Genomic DNA, 21351 nt, shown 5'->3' with positions numbered 1-21351 from the left:
GTGTCGATTTTCGTCACGGAGTATGCAAAAGTGTGCTTTTTACATTGTTCTATTCAACGTTTTCACAATTCATTTAACCACAATCCATTTTGGTGTACCAACGGTCCATAGCGTATGAAAGCGCCAATCATTTTACATGTTTGATGAAATACTTGCGAGTCCGTATGTAGTACGTCTACTGAGTTGGATTCGGTGAGATAATTGCCTTCTCATGTGCAACTCTGCTGCATTTTGCAAGATATTCTTAATTTCAGACTTCATTTTCCACCCTCCGAATCGAAAAATCTCTCAATCATTTTATAGTGTCTAATATAATCAAGAAAAGAGTTCTTTGTCAGAAACTAGTAATTTTCTCATGATCATCTAAAGTTTTTTAAAATTATCTTGCATTTTGTTAATATGTATAGTGCTTAAAATATTTTTTGAGTGTTTAAAAGGTGCTTATTTTTTATTGAAAGATTTTGTTACGCTCCCTGATATAGCATTATTCACTTTTCAAGATATTCTAATTTCAATACCCATTTTCGTCAACATAAAATGATTTTTCTTTTTTAGAACTACTCGTCCTCATGGTCTCTTACTCTTTCATGGCTCAGTGACAGATTTTAAAATCTTTCCATTATATGAATTATATGTAATGCTTGAGAATGGGCAAATTAAAGTCATTCGTGTTTTCCATGATTATTCAGATGATACTATTTTTATTGGAAAAGGTGAGTCTTTAATTCTTTATTTCATGATAGTGTTCTTTTAGAAATTAATTATTAAAGAGATTTTTATGCATTTCAGGACTAAACAGAGACAAATGGCATTATGTAACATTGAGAATAAACCCAGGAGGTGGTGTTTTTTCAGTCAAAGTTGATACTAGTGAACTAACTGTTACATTACCTTCATTGTTTCAAGGCCCCAACAATGGTTTTAATAGAACGCTGCCTCAAACAGTTATGTATTTTGGAGGTATGGATTATTCACTTATATGTGAAATTATATATACATTAAACTAAATAAGCGAAAATTTTTATGAAAGCAAAAAGTTTGCTCCCTCATGCTTCACTTATGATAAGATATGACTTTAGAATGAAAAATAACAGAATAAAGAATAATGCAATAGAGTTTAGAATAAGAATATGAATTTATTCTAACATTATATATATAATATATTTTTAAAAAAATTATGCTTTATAACCTAATTGAGGTACATTTTAGAACTTTGATACTAAAGATTGCTCTCGTGTGAAACGGTGCATAGCATTTTTAAAAAGTGCTTAAAGGTGCTTATTTTCATTTTTTGAAAGCCCTTAAAGGTGCCTTTTTCATTGGGTGTTTTTAAAAAGTACTTAATTTTCCCTTTTTCAAAATGATATTTTTCCTTTACCATGATAAATTTCACCATGAATTATGCAAAAAGACACAGTTTACATTGTTCTATTCAACGTTTCACAATTAATTTAACTCCAATCTATTTTGGGGTATTGTCAGTCCGTAGCGTATGAAAACGTCATTCGTTTTACATGATTCAAAATTTCATGATTTTTGACAATTGTCAAAACAATGCCAAAAGGTTTTTTCTTTTGACATGACGGTTAAAACAAGATAAAACCGTCAATTGTCAAAAACTTTCCAATCCTGCTTAATTATATTTTTTTAAAGTGCTTAAAAATATTTTTTGAGTGCTTGAAAAGAGCTTATTTTTTGTTGAATAATTTGGCTACCCACCCTGGTGAAGTATTTTACTAAACCATGGTTGAATAAACAAAAACAATTTCACATAATTGGGGTTAGCACATTAAAGCATTTATCTGTGCTGCTTTATAATTTTAAAAGCTAGGTAGCTTCTTTTTCTTAAAAAATTGCAGTTTTTGTTATGAAAGAAGTAAAAATAATTAATTTTAAATGATGCGTTAAAATAAAATCCAAAAAGACTAATTTGTCAAGTATTTTTGTATCCCAAATAATTTTCTTAAATTTTAATATTTCATACTATCTACTAATTTCTATATTTTACCATGTATTTCTGAACTATGTTCTTCCAACTTCTGGTATGAATAATAAAGTTGAGGTTCTGGAAGCTATGGATGTAGCTATGTAAAAATAAGTTATTACATTGCAAATAAAGAAGGCAATCATTAACCAATGTGGTCTTAGTATTAATTTCTATGAACTTATTGGATTTGCCTATTCTAGGGCAATTATGATTCGTATGTTCCTGAGGAACCTCAGTGATCTTTTCTCTGATTTTTCTGGGTTTTTTTTTGCATCAGACTTAGTTCAGCTATGTTTGGTTTTATAACCTTGAGCACAAGGGCGCCGGCAGCGGGGTGCAAGGGGGTGCACTTGCACCCCCCTGGCTTTTTTTTAAACAATTAAAGAGATACAGAAAAACAATTTTGCTATACAAGTTTTTTATTAAATTCATTAAATTAATTTCATTTAATAAAATATAAGTAATATTATATTTTCTATTAGTTATTTAGTTTAACGAAGGTGTATAACACAAACTGACTTCTCAAAACTGTAAATCTTCATCAACACAATGAATACCAATGTTAAGCGTACACAAACACGTTAGTATACTAAACTACTGTTTGTAGTCATTTGTGTTTCAAAGTCAGTAGCTATGTCAGCGCCATCAGTACAGTTTCTCGTGGCAAAATTTTCAAGTACAAGAAATTCGTACTTTTTAAATATCTTGTTAACAATGAAGAAATGTATTTTGAAAAAATTAACAGATGAAAGTATATGTAATAACAAAACAAAATGTAATAACAAAATATTTTTAATTTTTGTGTGTGTGTGTGTGTGGGGGGGGGGTAGTTTGTTAGAGGGTTGCACCCCCTTTTACATTATTCTGCCGGCGCCCTTGCTTGAGCATGTTATGTAATTTAGTTTACCTTGGTTTTGGTATTAAGTCCATTCTAATTCCAGGAACCAATATTAAAGTGAAAAAAAAAATAGTAATAGTTTTCATTATTTTCCATTATCATTTGTTATAATTTTTTAATCATATAATTTTGGTATTGGTAATCAAGTTTATTTTTTTCTTTCAAGGATTGGACCCTAATAATTATGATATGATCCAGAAGTATAATTATGTCCGATTTGTGGGATGCATGGGAAACATAACATTCAGTGAATCAGATAGTCCATTTTTCCCCGCAGAAGTTATTAAAGATAATCATCTACAACATGGGTGTCTTGATTCCTGTGCAAAAAAGAATCCCTGCTTATATAATGGCCGTTGCATAAACCATTATACTCATGCATCTTGTGATTGCTTTGGAACAAATCATGAAGACCAAATTTGTTTTAGCGCAGGTATGCATTCTCTTATTGTATCTGTTTTTGTGTTATATATATCTTTTATTTCATCTGTTTTTGTTCAATTAATCTTGATGTTAATTAAAATTTATTTCTATCTGTTTTATTTTCTAGCTGTTGTAATTCTTATGATCCCATTTTAAACACATTTCCAATATTTTTCCTTGCATTTGCTTTTGTTAGTAATAGTCTATATATTTGTTTAGATGTATCTTTTATTATATCTGTTTTTGTACCTTAAATCTTGATGTTGATTAAAATTGGTCTGTCTTATTTTTTAGTTGTTTCAAATATATTAAATACTATAGTATCATAATTTAATTCTCTACTTCTTTTAAAACTGTGGAAATTTCTGATAATATTACATTTCTTATAACCTTTTCTAAAAGCATGAAAGAAATCGTTTTAATTTTTGGTTTCAAGGTATTTTTGTTCTAAAATATCATGGGTAAACTTGACTAAAGATGTTATTAAATTTAATATACTGTGCCTTATTTTAAGTTAAAATTCTTTTAATTAGCATTAGTAATCATTTAAAGTATTTGCTATATATTATTATCAAATAGATTTTTTAATTTTTGTTTATAGATCCTGTGACTGTTACTTTTAAAGGTTATTCTTATATTACATATCGTTTATATGACTGGCGAGATAGAGTTCATTCTGAAGCTATGCGTATTAGCTTTCAATTTAAAGTAAGTAAGAATATACTTTGAAACTTTTAAATTTAAAAATAAAATCAAAATAGTGGAACCAACTTATAATGAACTTATATTTAATGAGATTCCCAAATTTATGAATAGAAATGAATGTTTTGTTTGGTATACACAATGTACTCTTTTAGCAAACAATTTTTTACCTTTTTGTTGAGTATCCCGATTATAAATAATTTTGGAAGAATGGAGTGCCATAAATCATAAAAAGTTATCAAATGCTTAAAATTATTAAAGATATTTTGGTACATAATTATTGTGAAACATGTTTTGATGTCTTTTAGAAATAGTAGAATTATCTTTCAAAACAAAAGAATATTCACTCAAATCTGAAATGCTATTTGCAAAATTTTTTTTCTCTGGATAAATGAATGATACTAAAAAGGCAACATGTGCTAGTTTAAATTCAACCAAAACTGAATTATTTATTCCAATTAAACAACTTAATTTTATCATTTAATAATGAAGTGTAAAATTTCAGTGATATATGTATTTTAATTTAATTTGGTACCTTTACCTAAGAGTGGTAATAGTTAAAAAAATTTTATGGTTCTTGTGTAATTTTATTAATATTACAATACCTTTATAGGATTAAGTTGTAAATACATCTTAAAATTTCTCTAATTTGAATTGCATAAACATTGTATTGTGCTTCATATTTATTGATATATAGTTTGGAAAATCGGCACCTCTGATAAAAATTAGTGTGTTTAAACTTTGAATTCAGTTCGATCCATTCCATTATTTTTTTGTGTATAATTATGTTACTAAAATATTTTTAGAAATGGTATCTTAAAAGAATCATTTTGTATAACGATTAGATTGTTTTTTATTTAAATTAGATCGCATATAAATCTTGATTATTTTTAGACGTTTTTTGAAGATTCTGTTCTTCTATATGCATCTGGTGATCATCCTACCAAAAACTATGTGGCATTAAGTCTTTTTGGCGGTCAACTTCATTTTGAAATAAATTTTGGAGATGGTCCTTTAAACTCAACTATCGGATATTCCTTAAATGATGAAGCGTGAGTTGATCTTACTTAATATTTCAGTTAACTATTGTTTATTTTTTTTCCATGAACAAAAAAAAAAAAAATTGTATTATGTACTAAAATTTTTTGAATGTTTAAATAAAAATGTACCATAAATGCAATAAGCAATTGAGTGATAGATGTTTGCAGATTGCAAATGTTCATTTGTTAGTGAATTTGAGAACAAATTTTTCAATAAATGAATTTAAGAATGCATGTCATTAATTTTAGTTTTCTCACTTACCTCCTCTCCCTTTTAATTGTTCGGCTGTAGTTAATTCTTGCCATTTTTAAATAATTTTTCCTTTTAAAAAAAGTAGAGATACTTCTCTAGGCTTCAGCTAAGTTGAAGATAGCACTTTTCTCATGTTAGACTAGTACCAAAACTTTATACCGTTTTAAACTTTATAAGTTTTTATTTCTTAATTATTACAATTTTGGAATAAAAACTTTTAAATGTAATTGATTGATCCCTGAATTGTAATGATGGATGAAACAAATATAGGAATGTTTTTAAGCTTCATTGGAAGTGGTGTCCTATGATTAAGATTCTACTGAAGTTTAAATTTTCTATGATGCCAGCTACTTAACATTAAATGTTGATTATATATATATATAAAATTATAATTATTAAATGTTAAAAATTACGTTATGAATTGAAATAAAACTTTAAATTTGCTTTGTGGACTCTTTTTATATTTAAACATTCCTCACATAAGTAAACTTATAATTTTTATCCATCTAACAAATTTTAATAATTTTAAATTTAAAATATGTTTTTAAAATTGTGTCATTGTTATAATGCGAATCTAAATTCAAATCATATTTATAATTTTATTAAATGAATTATAAGTTTTTATTATAAAATCAAAATTAAGATAATTTATTGCTAAAAATGTAAGTAATTCTTTTTAAATCAAAATTATTTTGTGAGAAAAAGAGTAACTTTTTTTTATTTAGCAATTCATATTGCTCAGGAATGAGATTCTTCCGCGGATTCGCGGATTTCCGCTTTTTTTCAGATTTTTCCATTTTTCCCGCTAATTTCCGCTGAAATTTTTTTTTTGCCCAAGTTAAAATGTTTTATGAGGAATTTAATTTTCCACGAAGGGAATTGTTGAAGTCCCTTTTCCTCCCTCTGAAGTTTCTCTAAAAATCATTTCCTTGGGATAAAACTGGTTGACCTTTATACAGGGATGAGATTTTTTTTGTCTCTCGAATTTCNTTTTTTAAAAGTTTTTGTGCATTTTTATTACAGTGTCAAGGGTTTTTGAATAATGTTTTATTAAGGAAATGGTATTTATTTAAAGAGTATCTACCTAATATAGTTTTGTGTTGCTAAATCTGTGTTTAATTATTTTATTTCCATTTAATATTTTTAAACAATTATTGCTCTATTAGTGTGTAAAATTTCTTGCATTCTTATATTTAATAAATTTTTTACTTAAAATTCCTTAGAAGTGCCAAATGTTGCATACCATGCACCTTTTTTTACCCCTCCTGAAATCTCCTGAATTCTTGTTAGGGAAACTCCTGAATGTTAATTTTGCTAGGTTGGCACGTCTGTATATTGGTCAAAGGGTTGGACACTAATATGTGTTGATAAGGCCCTCATTTAAACTCCTTTTTGCTCTCAGTTCAGTAAAAAAAGGCCAGCAAACAAATTACTCAAATTTAACTATGGCGAGCAGTAAACATAAAACGTTCTCCTTTGATCGGACAAATTTAAAATAGATGCAATCAAGCTGATATTTGCTGGGAATATAAACTATCCAAATCTACAGTTTGTAACATATGGAAAAATAGGCAATTAACCTGCTCATGAAAAAAATTTAGATGACAGAAAAAAGTTGAGAAAAGCAGATCATAAAGATGTTGAAGAAGCATTGCTGAAATAGTTCAGCATTCAAAGAAGCCGCAATCTTCCAGTATTTGAACAAATTTCGATGAATTTGCTAAGCGAATTTATGAGACTACTTTTATATGCTCGAGTGGAAGGTTAGACAGGTTTAAAAAGCGGAGTAACAGAAATTCAAGAAAAATTATATTAGAGTCGGGAAGATCTGATGTTGAAGATTGCTCATCAGCTAAAGATTACTAATTCTATTTGTACGCAAAACGAAGAGTTATAAAAAATAACAAATTTTTTGCTACTACATAATATTTTTCAGTTATTTATTTGAATAATGTGTAATAAAAGGGAGGAGTTTGGGAACCATTAGTTAAATTGCCTCCGTAACGAATATAGTGAACTCCCAGTTATAGTGAACCAAAATTTCGGTCCCTTGAAGGTTCACTATAGCGGGGTTTGACTGTAATAACAATTTTGGAATAAAAACTTAAATGTAATTAATTGATCCCTGAATTGTAATGATGATGAAGCAAATATAGGAATGTTTTTAAGCTTCATTGGAAGTGGTGTCATATGATTAAGACTCTACTGAAGTTTAAATTTTCCACGATGCCAGCTACTTAACATTAAATCTTGAATATGTATAAAAAAAAAATTATAATTATTAAATGTTAAAAATGACGATATGAATTGAAATAAAACTTTAAATTTGCTTTGTAGACTTTTTTTATATTTAAACATTCTTCACATAAGTAAACTTATAATTTTTATCTATCTAACAAATTTTAATAATTTTAAATTTAAAATATGTTTTTAAAATTGTGCCATTGTTATAATGCGAATCTAAATTCAAATCATATTTATAATTTTATTAAAAGAATTATAAGTTTTTTTTATAAAATCAAAATTAGGATAATTTATTGCTAAAAATGTAAGTAATTTTTTTTTAAATCGAAATTATTTTGTGAGAAAAACTTTTTTTTATTTAGCAATTCATATTGCTACATCTACTTCAATGAGTTTATCAATAAGTACTCTAATATATTTTTTCAATAGATTTAACATTTTTATTTGCCTTTTAAGTTTTTGTAATCAGTACCTAAACACTATTAGGTTTAAAAATCAAAGTATATAATATATAAAATATATTAAATATATATATAATATATTAAATTATATAATATAATAAAAATTACTTTATTACATTTTGCGATTTCTGAAAAATTAGAAGGCTATTTTTAAGATATTTATGAATGAGAAAGGAAAGGTAGGTTTAGTTTATTCAGAGAAAATTGCTTTTAAATCATTACAACTTGGTTATGAAGTTTCAAAGATACCAGCCAAATTAAAATTTTGCTCATTAATATTTTATATTTATAGAAAATATCCAAACAATTTTGCATGCTAATAGATGTAGTATGAAGTTTTATGTGTCCAAAGTCATAAAAGGAAGAAGTTAAATAATTGAAGCAAATTTATTACAATAATAGTATTAAATCAAAATTAAATTGTCTTATAGTTTCAATATTTTCAAAAGTAACGGTTTAGTAAGTAAAAAGCAAGCAACTTAGCATAAATCGAAGAAATTGAGGGAATTTCATGGAGGTATAATGATTTAAGAATAGGCTTTCATGTCTAACTAAACATTTTAAATGCTAAAATCTTCCCACCTGGTTTAAATATTCAATCGCTAATGGCAAGTGAAAAATTTACTCCCCGATTTAAACAGATTACTTTCATTTACTAATATGAACATTTTATTTCATTGAAAAATGTGTTCAGTTATTATAATCAAAGTAATGCATTATCAATCTTTAATTGATTTCTTTTTTCAAATTAAGATATTTTTCTGATTAATTTATTTAGTTCATAATGAATTAAAAATCATTTGATCTTGTGAGATAATAATTTTCATTAAGCATATTGAAATGTACACCTGCTAATAGATAAGCTTCATGTTATGAATTTTCTATCATTAATTAAAAATATATGATTTATTTACATATCTTGTAATTTTTTATTCATTTGTTGTGTTTACTGTATCAGATGGCATACTTTGACTATATTGCATCATGGAATGAATGTTAATCTTCAATTGGATTCTCGCTGGAAAACCTCTCTTAAAACGTCACCTTCTCATCATCATCTCCATCTGGATCCCGAGATTTACATAGGTTCTGCTCCAAAAGATACCAAAGGTGTAAGATTAATTTTAAATAGTAATAAAAACTTGTCATATATCCCGTTGTAGTAGTTTACTCCCTATTTTTGATTACGAGATAGCAGATGTCTGGTATGTTGAGTATTTACGTTGACTGTTGAAAAACCAATAATAGAACTTTCTAAAATTAAAAAATATGTAAAAAGAATTTATTAAGTTTATAAAATTGTCTTAAGTTAAAAATTTTCAATTTCCCATCAACAACTCTTACAAAAATAGGAAAATTCCACGCTGCTGTTATAGACGTTATATGTTAAATGTTACTAAATGTGTGGGGGATTCAAGTGTTACTGTAAAATCATTTAAAAGTTTGGAATTTCGAATTCTTTGAATGAGGGTGATTTTTTGTGGAACAGATTAGGATGATGTGGATCCCATAAGACGACACTGCTAATCTATATTGAATCCAAAACAGATGTTATTCTGGAAGCTTTTAATTTGTACCTTTATGGTATGTTTAAAAAGTTTCATTGTGTTATGTTTTTTGAAATACTTAAGAATAATATTAAGTTTTTTTGTTTTAATTTTTTTCTGAGCGTAATTTAGATTGTTTTAGAAAAAAACCTTATGTGTAAAAGAAATATGATGAGAAAATAAATAGTAATTTGAATATATTAAAAATAGTTTTGTAAATTGAGGAAGAGTTATTCATATTGTATCTCAATGTTTATAATGCATCAATATTTCGCCATCAATGAGTGGCCCACTTTATTTCCAGCGTATTAGTAGTGGACCCCCTGATTTCATATACTTTTAGGAGCATGAAATGTCAACTTATGCACTGCAATTTACTGTGTTTTTAAATAAAATTACTGAAAAAAATATCATGGCTAAATTTTTCTAATATTTAAATCATTTGAGGATTTCTTTCCTTCCTTTTGCACATAAGCCATAAAAAATATAACTTTTTTAATTCTGTTCCTATTACTTTTATTTTAATTTCATAAAACAATTTAATTTATCATTTTGATTTCCATTTTCTCGCCTTATTTTTGTTTCATGGGATATTTATTACAGGGTGCATAGCGTTTTTACAAAGTGCTTAAAGGTGCTTATTTTCGATTTTTTGTTTCTTAAAAGCCCTTAAAGGTACTTCTTCATTGGGTGTTTTTAAAAAGTGCTTAATTTTCCCTTTTTCAAAATGTGATTTTTCCCTTACTATGTTGATTTTTGCTTCGAATTATGCAAAAAGACACAGTTCAAATTGTTCTATTCAAAGTTTTTGTAATTAATTCAACCCCAATCTATTTCGGCGTATTGTTAGTCCATAGCGTATGAAAACGCCATCCGTTTAACATTGTTCGAAATTTCATAATTTTTGACAATTGTCAAAAACAATGCCAAAAGTTTTGTTTTTTTGACATGACAGTTAAAACTGTCAATTGTCAAAAACTTTCCAACCCTGCCTAATTATGATATTTTTTTAAAGTGCTTAAAAATATTTTTTTAGTGTTAAAAGATGCTTATTTTTTGTTGAATAATTTGGCTACGCACCCTGTAGTATGTTTAAAATATACTCTTGTCAAGTTTCTCTTAAATTTTGAAGTATATATTGCTGGTTTGTATATTAATTGAGCTAACGATATTTTAAAATTAAAATAAAGTGTACTTTTGTTGTGCTATTTCCAAGAAAATTGTGACATTAACTTTTTTTCAGTTTTAAGTACAATCGCCCATCTAATTTTTGCCTGCCATTTCTTTTAAATTCAAACTAGTATTGAAATATTGTTTAAATTAATAATCCTAATAAACTGAAACACTAAGACATATATTTGATAATATAAAAACTTCATTTGCTTTTAAAAATTTTGACAATAGTAAAAGCCAACATTTTTTTAGCACTCAGTAAGTGTTCTTCCTCAAGACTTGCAAGAAGAATAAGATAAGAAAAGGAGCAGTGGTGGGAAAAACTACATTATTTTTTTAGTTTATTACAACTTCTTTGTTACAAATGTAGTTAACTACAACTACTTTTTTTAAATCTAGTGACTACAAATTACTTTACAATAGTAGTAACTGCTTTACTACTTTAAGGAGACAAGCTTTGCCTAAGAACTTAATTTACACCTATGTTCAAAATGGTTTTGAATAAAAAAAAATTGACTTACATTAAATGTAAAGGAATAATGAAATATTTATTCATGTTTTCATGAGCCAGTTTGTTATTCCAAAATATTTTTTTCCAATTTGTTCATTTAAACTTTTTATGCCTTTTTGACAAAGAATATTTAATCCAAGAAATGCGAAATCATCAAATACTAGCAGTTTTGTTAAGTGTTAAATGAGTTTTTATGTCCTCTAAGAAATTAGGTTTATCGAATTTCATGAGCATCTTTCATGTGCATCTTTCTTTCTTAAAGAACGCATAATGGAATGATAATAAAAGTATAATAAGTAAATAAAAATGTCGGGGTAGGGTTCGAATTTCGAAGCCGTCTAACTCCCTTTAATATTAAGTTATAATTTTCAATCATTCATGGAGCTGGCATCAAAAAAGAAAAAAGAAGACCTCGCTTCCTGGCTCGTACCCCCCAAACATCACTGGTACCAGAGCACCAGTCCAGGAGGTGCACTCAACATTCGGTGCAACTGCAAGGACCAGACTGCACTTACCAGGCTTATCAGCGGCCACCTTAAGTCCCTTTCTTTTGAGGGTAGTATTAAAATCTACCCTAACTGCCCCAGGTGCCACAACATGCAGGCTTCCCCCCAACATATACTGGACTGTCTAGGTCTGGACAAAAGGGACATTCTTAATAACACACTTATGGTGGCCGACTTCCTCCGGGTGATGAATTTCATGGACATAGTTTAGCCCTGCTAATTTTGGGGATAAGGAAGAAGAAGAAGAAGGTTTATCGAAAATACGTTCCTTTCCTTTGAAATAGCCTCAATGTTTCATGAGTATGCATTCGCATGTGAGAGTGTGAGCAAAGTGCTTGACTATTTATTTTTCAGAAATGCTTGTTTAAATATTGGTTATTCTAAAAATTAGTTGCGTTAAAACTGTGTTTTTTTTTTTAATTTTTAAAACTAATGTTAAAAGTAGTTGCCAGGAATCGCTGCAAACTGCTGTTTTTTTGTATGGTACTGTTCACTGCTCTACATTTTTAAAACATAGCACACTATAGTACAAACTACGAAAAGAAGTAAAGACTACAATAGTTTCACTATTGTAGACAATTGTAGACAACAAAATATTGTTTTCTGATAGACATTTATGTTCTTTAAGCTCCTATTTTCTTAATGAATAATTTTATTGCAGGTTTGAAATCAACTGAAAAATTCATCGGATGTCTACGGAGTATCTATTTTAATGATAAGAATGTTCTGTATGCTTTGCATAGCGGAGATAGTACGGCACGTTATAACAGTATATTTGCTGTTGAGTATGGTTGTGAATCCACTAATGTGATACCTGTTACATTCCCTCTGCCTGAATCCAAATTAGTGCTGGTCATGCCAAATAATCAGAAATTAGAACTTTCATTAGAATTCAAAACTTTACAAAGTGACTGTGTCCTGGCTTCAGGTGAAATTAAAACAGAAATTGGCATTGGTGTCTGGGAGGTAAGATGTAAGTTTCTTAGGTGAATTGCTTTTTTGTTTCTTTCATGTATACAGCATGCCTTTTAGATTTTGATTTTTAATTGTTGCAAGTAAAAAAAAAGACCATTTAAGATTTAAGTACTTATCTACAGATTTAATGTTAGTAAGAGTAGTATGCGTAAGACAGACAGTCAATTTGTGATATGTAAAACGGATAGTTATTATTTTTAAATTTCATGGAATCTGTGTTTGATGACACGTTTCTTTAAAAATAAAATCAGTATTGTTTGACATTTGATTGGAAGAGTAAAAAAGAAGTTTTTTTTCTCAAATTTTTCTTTAAAAGTCAGTAGCAGGATAAGTTTTTGTTTCTACTTAAATCATAAGTAGAAACAAAAACTTATCCTGCTACATTGGAAAAAAAAGAGTCTTAAATGATTTTAAATTAGTTTTACTCAAGCAGCTTAAAAGTAGGAATGATTGTTTTCATTTTTTGAATTTCTCACTTTTAAATCTTAATTGATAATTATCATAAATAACTAATTATTTCAGATTTTTTTTTCATTCATTATTACTTAAAATTATATTTCAGAGATCTTATTATTTTGTTTGAATACAACAAAAAATGTATTTTTTTCTTCTGCTTTTTGGAAACCAGATGGGATATGTTCTACATGTTTGTTAAAACTCAGTTGAGAAAAGACAATTAAAAAAATCTGTCTTGAAAGACACCAGACAACATATTTACCTCTTAACTTACACAAAATTATTCCCTTTCCGTAATACTGGTGTCTGAATGCTAGATTCACTTAAAATTAATAATACATTATTGTCTCTTACTATTATTTTAATATTGCGAACTTTTGAATGATACTTAATTGCACATTTTTAATAAAATATAGTAATTTTACTCTTGGTACTTATTCCATTTAAATGTTAAAATATATATTGCTAAATGATTATAATTGTCTCCCTCTTTATCTTTTTACATTAAAAGTATTAGGACGTGTGATTCATAGTCAGTTTAGTGTGTGTTTTGTTCACAATTGAGCAACCAAAATCTAATTTTAATTCATTTAAAAAAAACTTTAATTGAATACGTGTTTATAAAATAATGAAATTTAAAGATGGTGCAATCCTCCAATTTCATAATTAAACGAAAGTTTCTTTGCATTTTAAATTTTTTTAGAGACTGTCGCATTAAACCCTATATTCAATTTCTTTCAAAGTCTCATTTTCATTTCTTCCGACGGCACGCTATTTTTATATTAGTTATTTGATATTATTTAGTTGATATTTTTATATAAGTTATTTGATACAAAAAAACACTACTAATATTTTAGTGTTATCAATTCTATTTTTTTTCCGAAGAAATGACTAGAGCAAATTATAAAGGATGTACCAGAAAAATATTTTAGTTTTAAATAATTGTATTTTATCAAAAATAGGTTGATTTTAATTATTATGTTTGCATGTGTTTTGCTTGTTAATTTTTATTAATTGACATTAATCTTTAATTATCAGCTATTATTACACCAAGGAACAGCATTGTTTGTTATCAGTGAATCTCCAAAGGAGGATCCTAATATGTCTTGGACATTAAATGATAAGATTTCTGGAAAAAATCTTGCTGATGATGACTGGCATCACGTTGGTGTTGTTTACGATGCTGGGTGAGACATTTTATTTTTTAGAAGGTCTCGAATTTTCTTTAAATAAGTTAGTTATTTCTTTGTTTTAAATACAACTGTCGTTGTGTTAATATTTTTTTTATTTTATTTTCCATTTCTAGAGAAGTTAAATTGGCAGTAGATTACCACCATAGTTCAAAAGGTGTTTTTACTCATCCATTAGAATTTATGGGTCAAATGATTTTAACCACAAGTGTACAAGATGCCGAGAGAGGTCTGTGTTTTATTTTATTATCATTTAATTCACTTAATATGAGAGGAAAATATTTTGATTTATAATACTTTGATTATGTTTCGTTTTTATGCTTTTTTTTACTGCAAAATAAATAGACTTGCTCTTAATGAAATATGTAATTTAATTATTCAGTTAGTTTCTTCCCTATTGTATAAAAGGGATCTATTTTTTAAAAAAAATTTTTTTTTGTTGAGATTTTAAAGTTTTTTTATAAAGAGACTTTGAAAAAGTTTTGCTGCTCAGAGGTTATATTTTCTAAATTTGCAAATTAGAACTGCATAATATATGAATGCAATACTGATAGAGTCTTCATGTTTGTAATTCATGTCTATTTTTCTAAATTCTTGCGTTTTTTCATGGATATAGTAAAATGCAGTTGGCAGTTTTAAATTTTGACCACTTTTTGATAAATTTTAATTATACCTATGAGAGAAATACAATTTTGGCACATTTTATTGAAAGGAAAGATGTTGCATTATTTCTAATCAATAAAAGAATTATAAAATATCTGCATCAGTTTTTTTTTTATTGCAAAAAATGTTAGTTTTCTTTACAATTTTTGTATTATCTTACTATTAAGATAGCTATAACTTTTTGCATGAGAATTGTCATATTAGTCATGGATGGTTGGCCATGTGTAAACACTAAAACTGTAAGAAATTTTTTAAAAATCTGGCAAATCCCTTTGCTGGTGCTGTGATTACAAGGCAATATATGTTACGGGTGTCAATAGGCCTGATGTTCCCAAAAATTTTATTTTTGAGATTGGAATTCAAGTTTACTCTCGATATTGCAATTCATATTATTTTTAGAAGTTTTATATTTTAATCAGACTGTTAATTATGAATTCAACTGAAAAAAAAATCAAATTTAATCATAGAGATGCTATCTTTTGGGTATTTTTACCCAATTTGGCTAGTTTTTTTTGTTTAAACATCCAATTATTTCTTTATGAGATTATTTTGTTCTTTAGTGCATATTCTAAATATTGAAAAAGTCAGGAAAACATTAGTCTATAAAGAAATAACCTCCTAAAAAAATACCACTCTTCAAAACTTTCAGATTGAGTAAGCTATGACCTTTTGACTGAAAATAAATCTGATATACTAGCCCGGTAGCCTTGTTACTCTTTTCGCCACTAATGCCACTTGTGTTTAGTTTAGTATGGTTAACTAGTTTAGTAATGTATTAGTATAGTAACCAAATGCCTAGTTTTAAAGGATTTGTTAACTTTTTGATCATGAAGACTGTAGGTAAATTTGTGCAAAACTTACCCTTCATTAAATCTTACTTTAAAAAAAGAGAAATGTTTCAGACAAGAATTGATGCATTTAAAGATATAAATTTTCATATTAAATCCACTTTAGGGTTTATTGGGTGCATGAGAGATATATATGTTGCTGGTGATTGGATTGATCCGAGAACAGTTGTTGATACAAATCAAGTGTCTGGAAAGGTTTCGTTAGATAGTTGCCTTCTAGTTAACCTGTGCAATAATCCATATGCTTGTGAACATGGAGGTACATGCTATGTTGAAAAAGGAGAAACATATTGTGATTGTGAAAAAACTGGATATACTGGGCGGACATGTCATTTTTGTGAGTTTTATACTTAAACTTTGTTTTTAGTTATTTTTTTAGATTTATTCCCTTTTTGTTGTGTTTATCTTGTATTGATAAAATGTATATGTAATATTAATAATTGTTTTCTTTATTTTTTGTGTGCTTTCATTGAATATAAATGGCTAGTATAAGCAGGTAATCATTCTTTTTTTCAAAAATAATAAAAATAATTTTATTATTTTTATTTGGTAAATTCCTTTTATGTTAAATAAATGTTTTTAATCTGAGTAATATTTTTTTCAGAAAAAATAGTTTAGAAAAAAAAGGTTCTATTAAATAATAAATTTATAATAAATAAATTTATAATAAATAAATTTATAATAAATAAATTTATAATAAATAAATTATAATAAATTTATAATAAATAAATATTTGTTTGTATGATTTGATTGGAACATTTACTGAAAAGAGCAAAAACTTATTATTACCTTAACCTTACTTTCCTATGTGTTTACTCATTTTTAAGGTGTAGATTTATACTTAGTTAATGATTTGTATTTTTGAACGGATTTTTCTTTTCAGCATTGTATAAACGCACTTGTGAAGAATTATATCTTGTGGGATATCGAAAAAAAGGAGTGTACACCATTGACATTGATCGTAACGGCCCTCTTCCTTCAGCTCATGTATACTGTGATATGGGTAGTGATACTGGAGGTCAAATTATTACAAGGGTGGAAAACAATATGCCTCCAGAAATGGTGAACAACAATTATTTAACATTTCAATTATGTTACCTTCTCTTCTATATTTGTATTCATTTCATAAGTTCACTTATTAATGTTAGAATTAGCTCACCAGACAATCACCCTTATAAAAATCACAATAAGCATAATTTATTTAATACTGTGTAACTCTCATTTTTTTTATTATTGATTGTGTTTGTTCACTAAGGTAACCACAGAGAAATGTTTTAACATTCTGGATAACATTCCTTGAGTTAACATTTTCAAGATGAATATGTTGCTGATTACCCCAATTTTTTGCAATAAGATGACAGCAACTTTCATTGTGCTGAAAGAATATGTGATTGATTTTATAAATACTCACACATGCTACTACACCTGGATTGACCTACAAAATCTACTGTCTTGAATCCTATAGAAAAATCGATCAAACATGTAAGAATAGCATGTGAAATGCAAAAATGAGTGTCTCTGCAATTTTGGAGGATTTGGGTGATTTGATAGATCGTGCAAATTGTTGGTTTTGCACGATTTCTACATTGGCTTAAACTGGATGTGATGTGCCAACTTAAAGCTTGTGGGCTCTCTTCCTAGCTAAATTTTGAATCAGTGTTTTCAGACCAGAGATTAAAGTGCACAATATTAAATGATTTTTTTCGTGATTTCTCTAGGGGTGACTAATTTTTTTATCTGTTGAGCTTATTTAATAATGAAGTAACATTAATTAAAATTATATATCTGTTATCAAATTAAATAAATAAGTATAATATAATGTAAAGTATAATATATAATAAGTATAATATAATATAAAGTTTTTTTGAAAAAGGAATCTGCTACTAAATTATCAGAATGTAGAATACAAAATATCACTTAATAATTAAATTGCAATTGTTTATAAATGCAATAATTTTGCTTTTTTATTAAACAAAAAATTTTGTTGACTAGGCATTTGGATGTTTTATAGTTCATAATATTTTTTTATCCTTTTTAAAAATTTTTTATTCTAAAGGGAAAACTGTAAATCTAATTTATTTTACTTATTTAGGTTGTTAGGAAGAAAGGAATGAAATCGTTTACAGTAGAAGTTGCATATAGAGAGTTCACACCTGAAATGCTTCAGTCACTCGTTAGACATTCAAAGGTTTGCTCTCAGTACATGAAATACGAATGTTTCAAGACTCCTCTTGGGTAATTAATTTATCTTACGCTTTCTGTTTTAAATTTTTTTGTATGTTAAAGGCTTCTTTAATCAATATTTTGAAATACCATTTATTTATTTATTTTCTGAAATCTAATCTAACCATGATTTAGCTATTACCTTAACATAATCAAAATAGTTAACAAAAATTATTTATCAATCGGAGAGACATTAAAAGGAAAATATATGAATTAAATCTAAAAATGTTTATTAACTGAATTTTGTAGTTTTATCCCTTAAGTTAATGCTGAGCAATACATTTCAATTATACAACAATCTGTTCATAAATGAAGTAGATAACTTTAATCTTTAAATATTTTTATTAATTAAATTTTAATGATAAAAGACGAAGAATAAGAAGGAGGGAATTTTTTTTAAATAATTATTGTAAAGGCATCGTTAATTTCTTAAAACTACGTTTATGAAAGTACAATTTTATGGGTGATTTTGTGAAGGTACCTCTAAACAGTGATAAATTTGCACTGGACAGACTCATTATTTTATTGATGTCTGTTATTTAAAAATGATTCTGAAAAGTTTTCATTTCTCTTAAAACAGGCTTCGGACATATACGTGGATGGAGTCATCTGGCAGTAAGAGATATATTACTAGTATTGGCAGTCAGTCTGAGGGCTGCAAATGTGCAGAAAATCATAGTTGTGCTAATTCTTCTTTTTTGTGTAATTGTGATATTGCTGATGCTCGCTGGAGAGTTGATGATGGGGATTATACTAGTCCAACACATTTAGGAATCACTAAAATCTATATATTACAGCCAGATAATTTGGATGCTTCGGCTGAAGGCCGTCTTACTCTTGGTCCATTGGAATGTGTGGAAACAGGTGGGTAAATTAAAGAAAAAAGCATCATTACAGAATGTATTTTTCATTGAAACTTTATATGTAATTAAAAATAGTCTATTGTTCAATGAATTCACTACTAACTTGTACATATAATTTTTTTTAATTGTTGTTAAAAGTCAATTAAAAAATATAAAACAATAAAAAAATTTTTTTTTATTCTTCTCTAAGTATAAGAATGTAAGTTTTTCTTTCATTTCTTACCAAGCTTCTTACAAACCAAACATTAATAGTAGTTTTTTTTCTCTAATTTATATCTGTTTGTTATATTAATTTTCAACTATATGCTATGCTGAGTTCTGTTACTTTTAAGAATGCACTTTTGTGTTTTTAGTCAATTAAAAAATATAGACACAATAAAAATTTTTTCTCATTTTTCTCTAAGTATAAGAATGTAAGTTTTTCTTTCATCTCTTTAACAAGCTTATTACTAAAATTTGAAACCAAACATTAATATTGGTTTTTTCCCCCTAGTTTATATCTGTTTGTTATATTAATGTTCAACTGTATGCTATGCTGAGTTCTGTTAAGTTTAAGAATGCACTTTTGTGTTTGTTTTCCCTTTTTTTTTGCAATGCATATTACAGTGGTACTGTTAGGATGGAAGCTATATCTTATAAAAAATTCATTGACTGGAAAAAATTGCGAGCTCTTGAGCTTCACTTTTTGCTTAGAGTTCACATGTTGCAAACTTTTAATCTTTTTTCTAATTCCATGTTTGATACAGGGGTTGCATTTCACCTCGAATTCCTAAAAATATGTGCAACCCCTAAAATTCCTAATAATAATAATAATTGGGTGCGAAATAAAAATAGTGGTGATACTACTCTTCTTAGCCAGCAAAATCAAATTTTGAAAGCAGAAACTGTATGGTGTTGACATGTAGCTGAGAAAAATATTTCTTTTAAATCTTGTAGTGATGCAGTCGATTTATTCAGAGTAATATTTCCAGATTCCTCCATAGCGTTGGCAATACAACTTAAAGAAAAGAAAACTGCTTATGTACTGAACCAGGGTATTTCAAAACAGTTTGAAATTCTTTTGATAAAGGATATTGATAAAGCAGCTAAAATAACATTAGCATTTGATGAAAGTGCTAATGTACAGAACAAGCAGTAACTAAATGTATATGCCAGATACTAGTTAAGTGAGTTTAATTTGGTAACACGTAAATACTATTTGAAAAGTGTATTTTTAGGTCATGCTACAGCTGACATTATTTTAAATGAACTTTTGGATGTTTTATCTATTCAATAACTTTAAGATGTTCTATCATTAAGATTCCATTAAATATAGTAATATGTCTTTCAATGGATAATCCAAATTTTAACAAAAGTATGATGAAAAAGTTTTCTGATGAAATAGATCAAAACAAAACACGTTATTGCCACTGTCACTTGATATTTGCATGCGACAAATAATGCGTTTAAAGTTTTTCTGAATGCATTAGAAATAAACTTTGATGAGTTCGCCAAAGATGTGTATTAATTTCTAAAGAACAGTGCTGTGAATAGGTAAGACTTTAAATAGGAAAATAACAGAAAAAGAGGAAATAACAGAAGAGACAGCATAGATTTTATTGAAGGGTTCTAATAGTAGATGGCTTACAGCAGCTAGTTGAGTAGTGGGCAAATACATTTTCAGAACATTTTTTATGCTTTCTGCCTTAACAAAAATTGTAAGATAAGTAGCTAAGTACTTCAAACAGATATAAACGTATCTGTGAGAATTTAAGAAAGCCAACAATTTTATCTTTTATCTCTTATATACATAAGCACTATGAAACCTTTTCTTTATGTTTCCAAAGCGAATGCCGAAGACACACCTGCTATTCAGCGAAATGAAGAAACTGATCAGACAAGTTATGATTCAATTTATAAAAGATCGTAATTCATAATGTTATTGTAAATTTTTGATGCCATGTTTATATGTATCCATTTTACTCTTCCATCTTCTTTAAAAATAAAATTTGGTTTGTTTTCAGATACTCAAGAGTATGTTATTACCTTCAAAACGTGGAATTCATTCATTGAGGTGCCTGGATGGCGTAGAGGAGATATTGCTTTCAGTTTTAGGACATCCAATAGTCAAGCTGTCTTAATATATCAATCTTCTATTCATCATAGTCATGGTTATTTGAGAGTACTTTTAATAAATGGTAATTATTAATTTCCTGCAATGCTCCCACTTATCAGAATAATCCTGGAATAGTCTGGAAGTTAGGGAATATTGCATTTATATTGCCAAAATTTTGAAAATCTGTGCTATAAACTTGGAAACATTCTGAAAATTTAAATTTATATGATTTTCATATTAAGTTCATATTTGATAACTTAGTTCACATTCAATAACTTAGGAACCATTTGATC

At 27.5% G+C, this 21351-nt stretch overlaps 1 protein-coding gene across 8 annotated transcripts in view; it reads left to right on the top strand.

Annotated features, from left to right (window-relative positions):
• The window catches only part of LOC107439518 (axotactin), a 95089-nt gene that overhangs the window by 46847 nt on the left and 26891 nt on the right, over window positions 1-21351 (top strand). For all 8 annotated transcript variants that reach the window (XM_071179535.1, XM_043053322.2, XM_043053321.2 and 5 more), the window contains exons 3-16: window positions 556-713; window positions 790-960; window positions 3052-3318; window positions 3910-4016; window positions 4905-5062; window positions 8967-9118; window positions 12407-12711; window positions 14215-14363; window positions 14483-14595; window positions 15984-16214; window positions 16761-16939; window positions 17970-18112; window positions 18681-18964; window positions 20967-21140. In XM_071179535.1, coding sequence (XP_071035636.1) covers window positions 556-713; window positions 790-960; window positions 3052-3318; window positions 3910-4016; window positions 4905-5062; window positions 8967-9118; window positions 12407-12711; window positions 14215-14363; window positions 14483-14595; window positions 15984-16214; window positions 16761-16939; window positions 17970-18112; window positions 18681-18964; window positions 20967-21140 — 2591 coding nt within the window. The remainder of the gene's footprint in view (window positions 1-555; window positions 714-789; window positions 961-3051; window positions 3319-3909; window positions 4017-4904; window positions 5063-8966; window positions 9119-12406; window positions 12712-14214; window positions 14364-14482; window positions 14596-15983; window positions 16215-16760; window positions 16940-17969; window positions 18113-18680; window positions 18965-20966; window positions 21141-21351) is intronic.

Source organism: Parasteatoda tepidariorum, chromosome 4, assembly GCF_043381705.1.
Source record: "Parasteatoda tepidariorum isolate YZ-2023 chromosome 4, CAS_Ptep_4.0, whole genome shotgun sequence".
NCBI classification, from domain to species: Eukaryota; Metazoa; Arthropoda; class Arachnida; order Araneae; family Theridiidae; genus Parasteatoda; species Parasteatoda tepidariorum.
The sequence above is the reverse complement of the archived record's forward strand: the minus strand, read 5'-3'. Positions and strand labels throughout refer to the sequence as shown.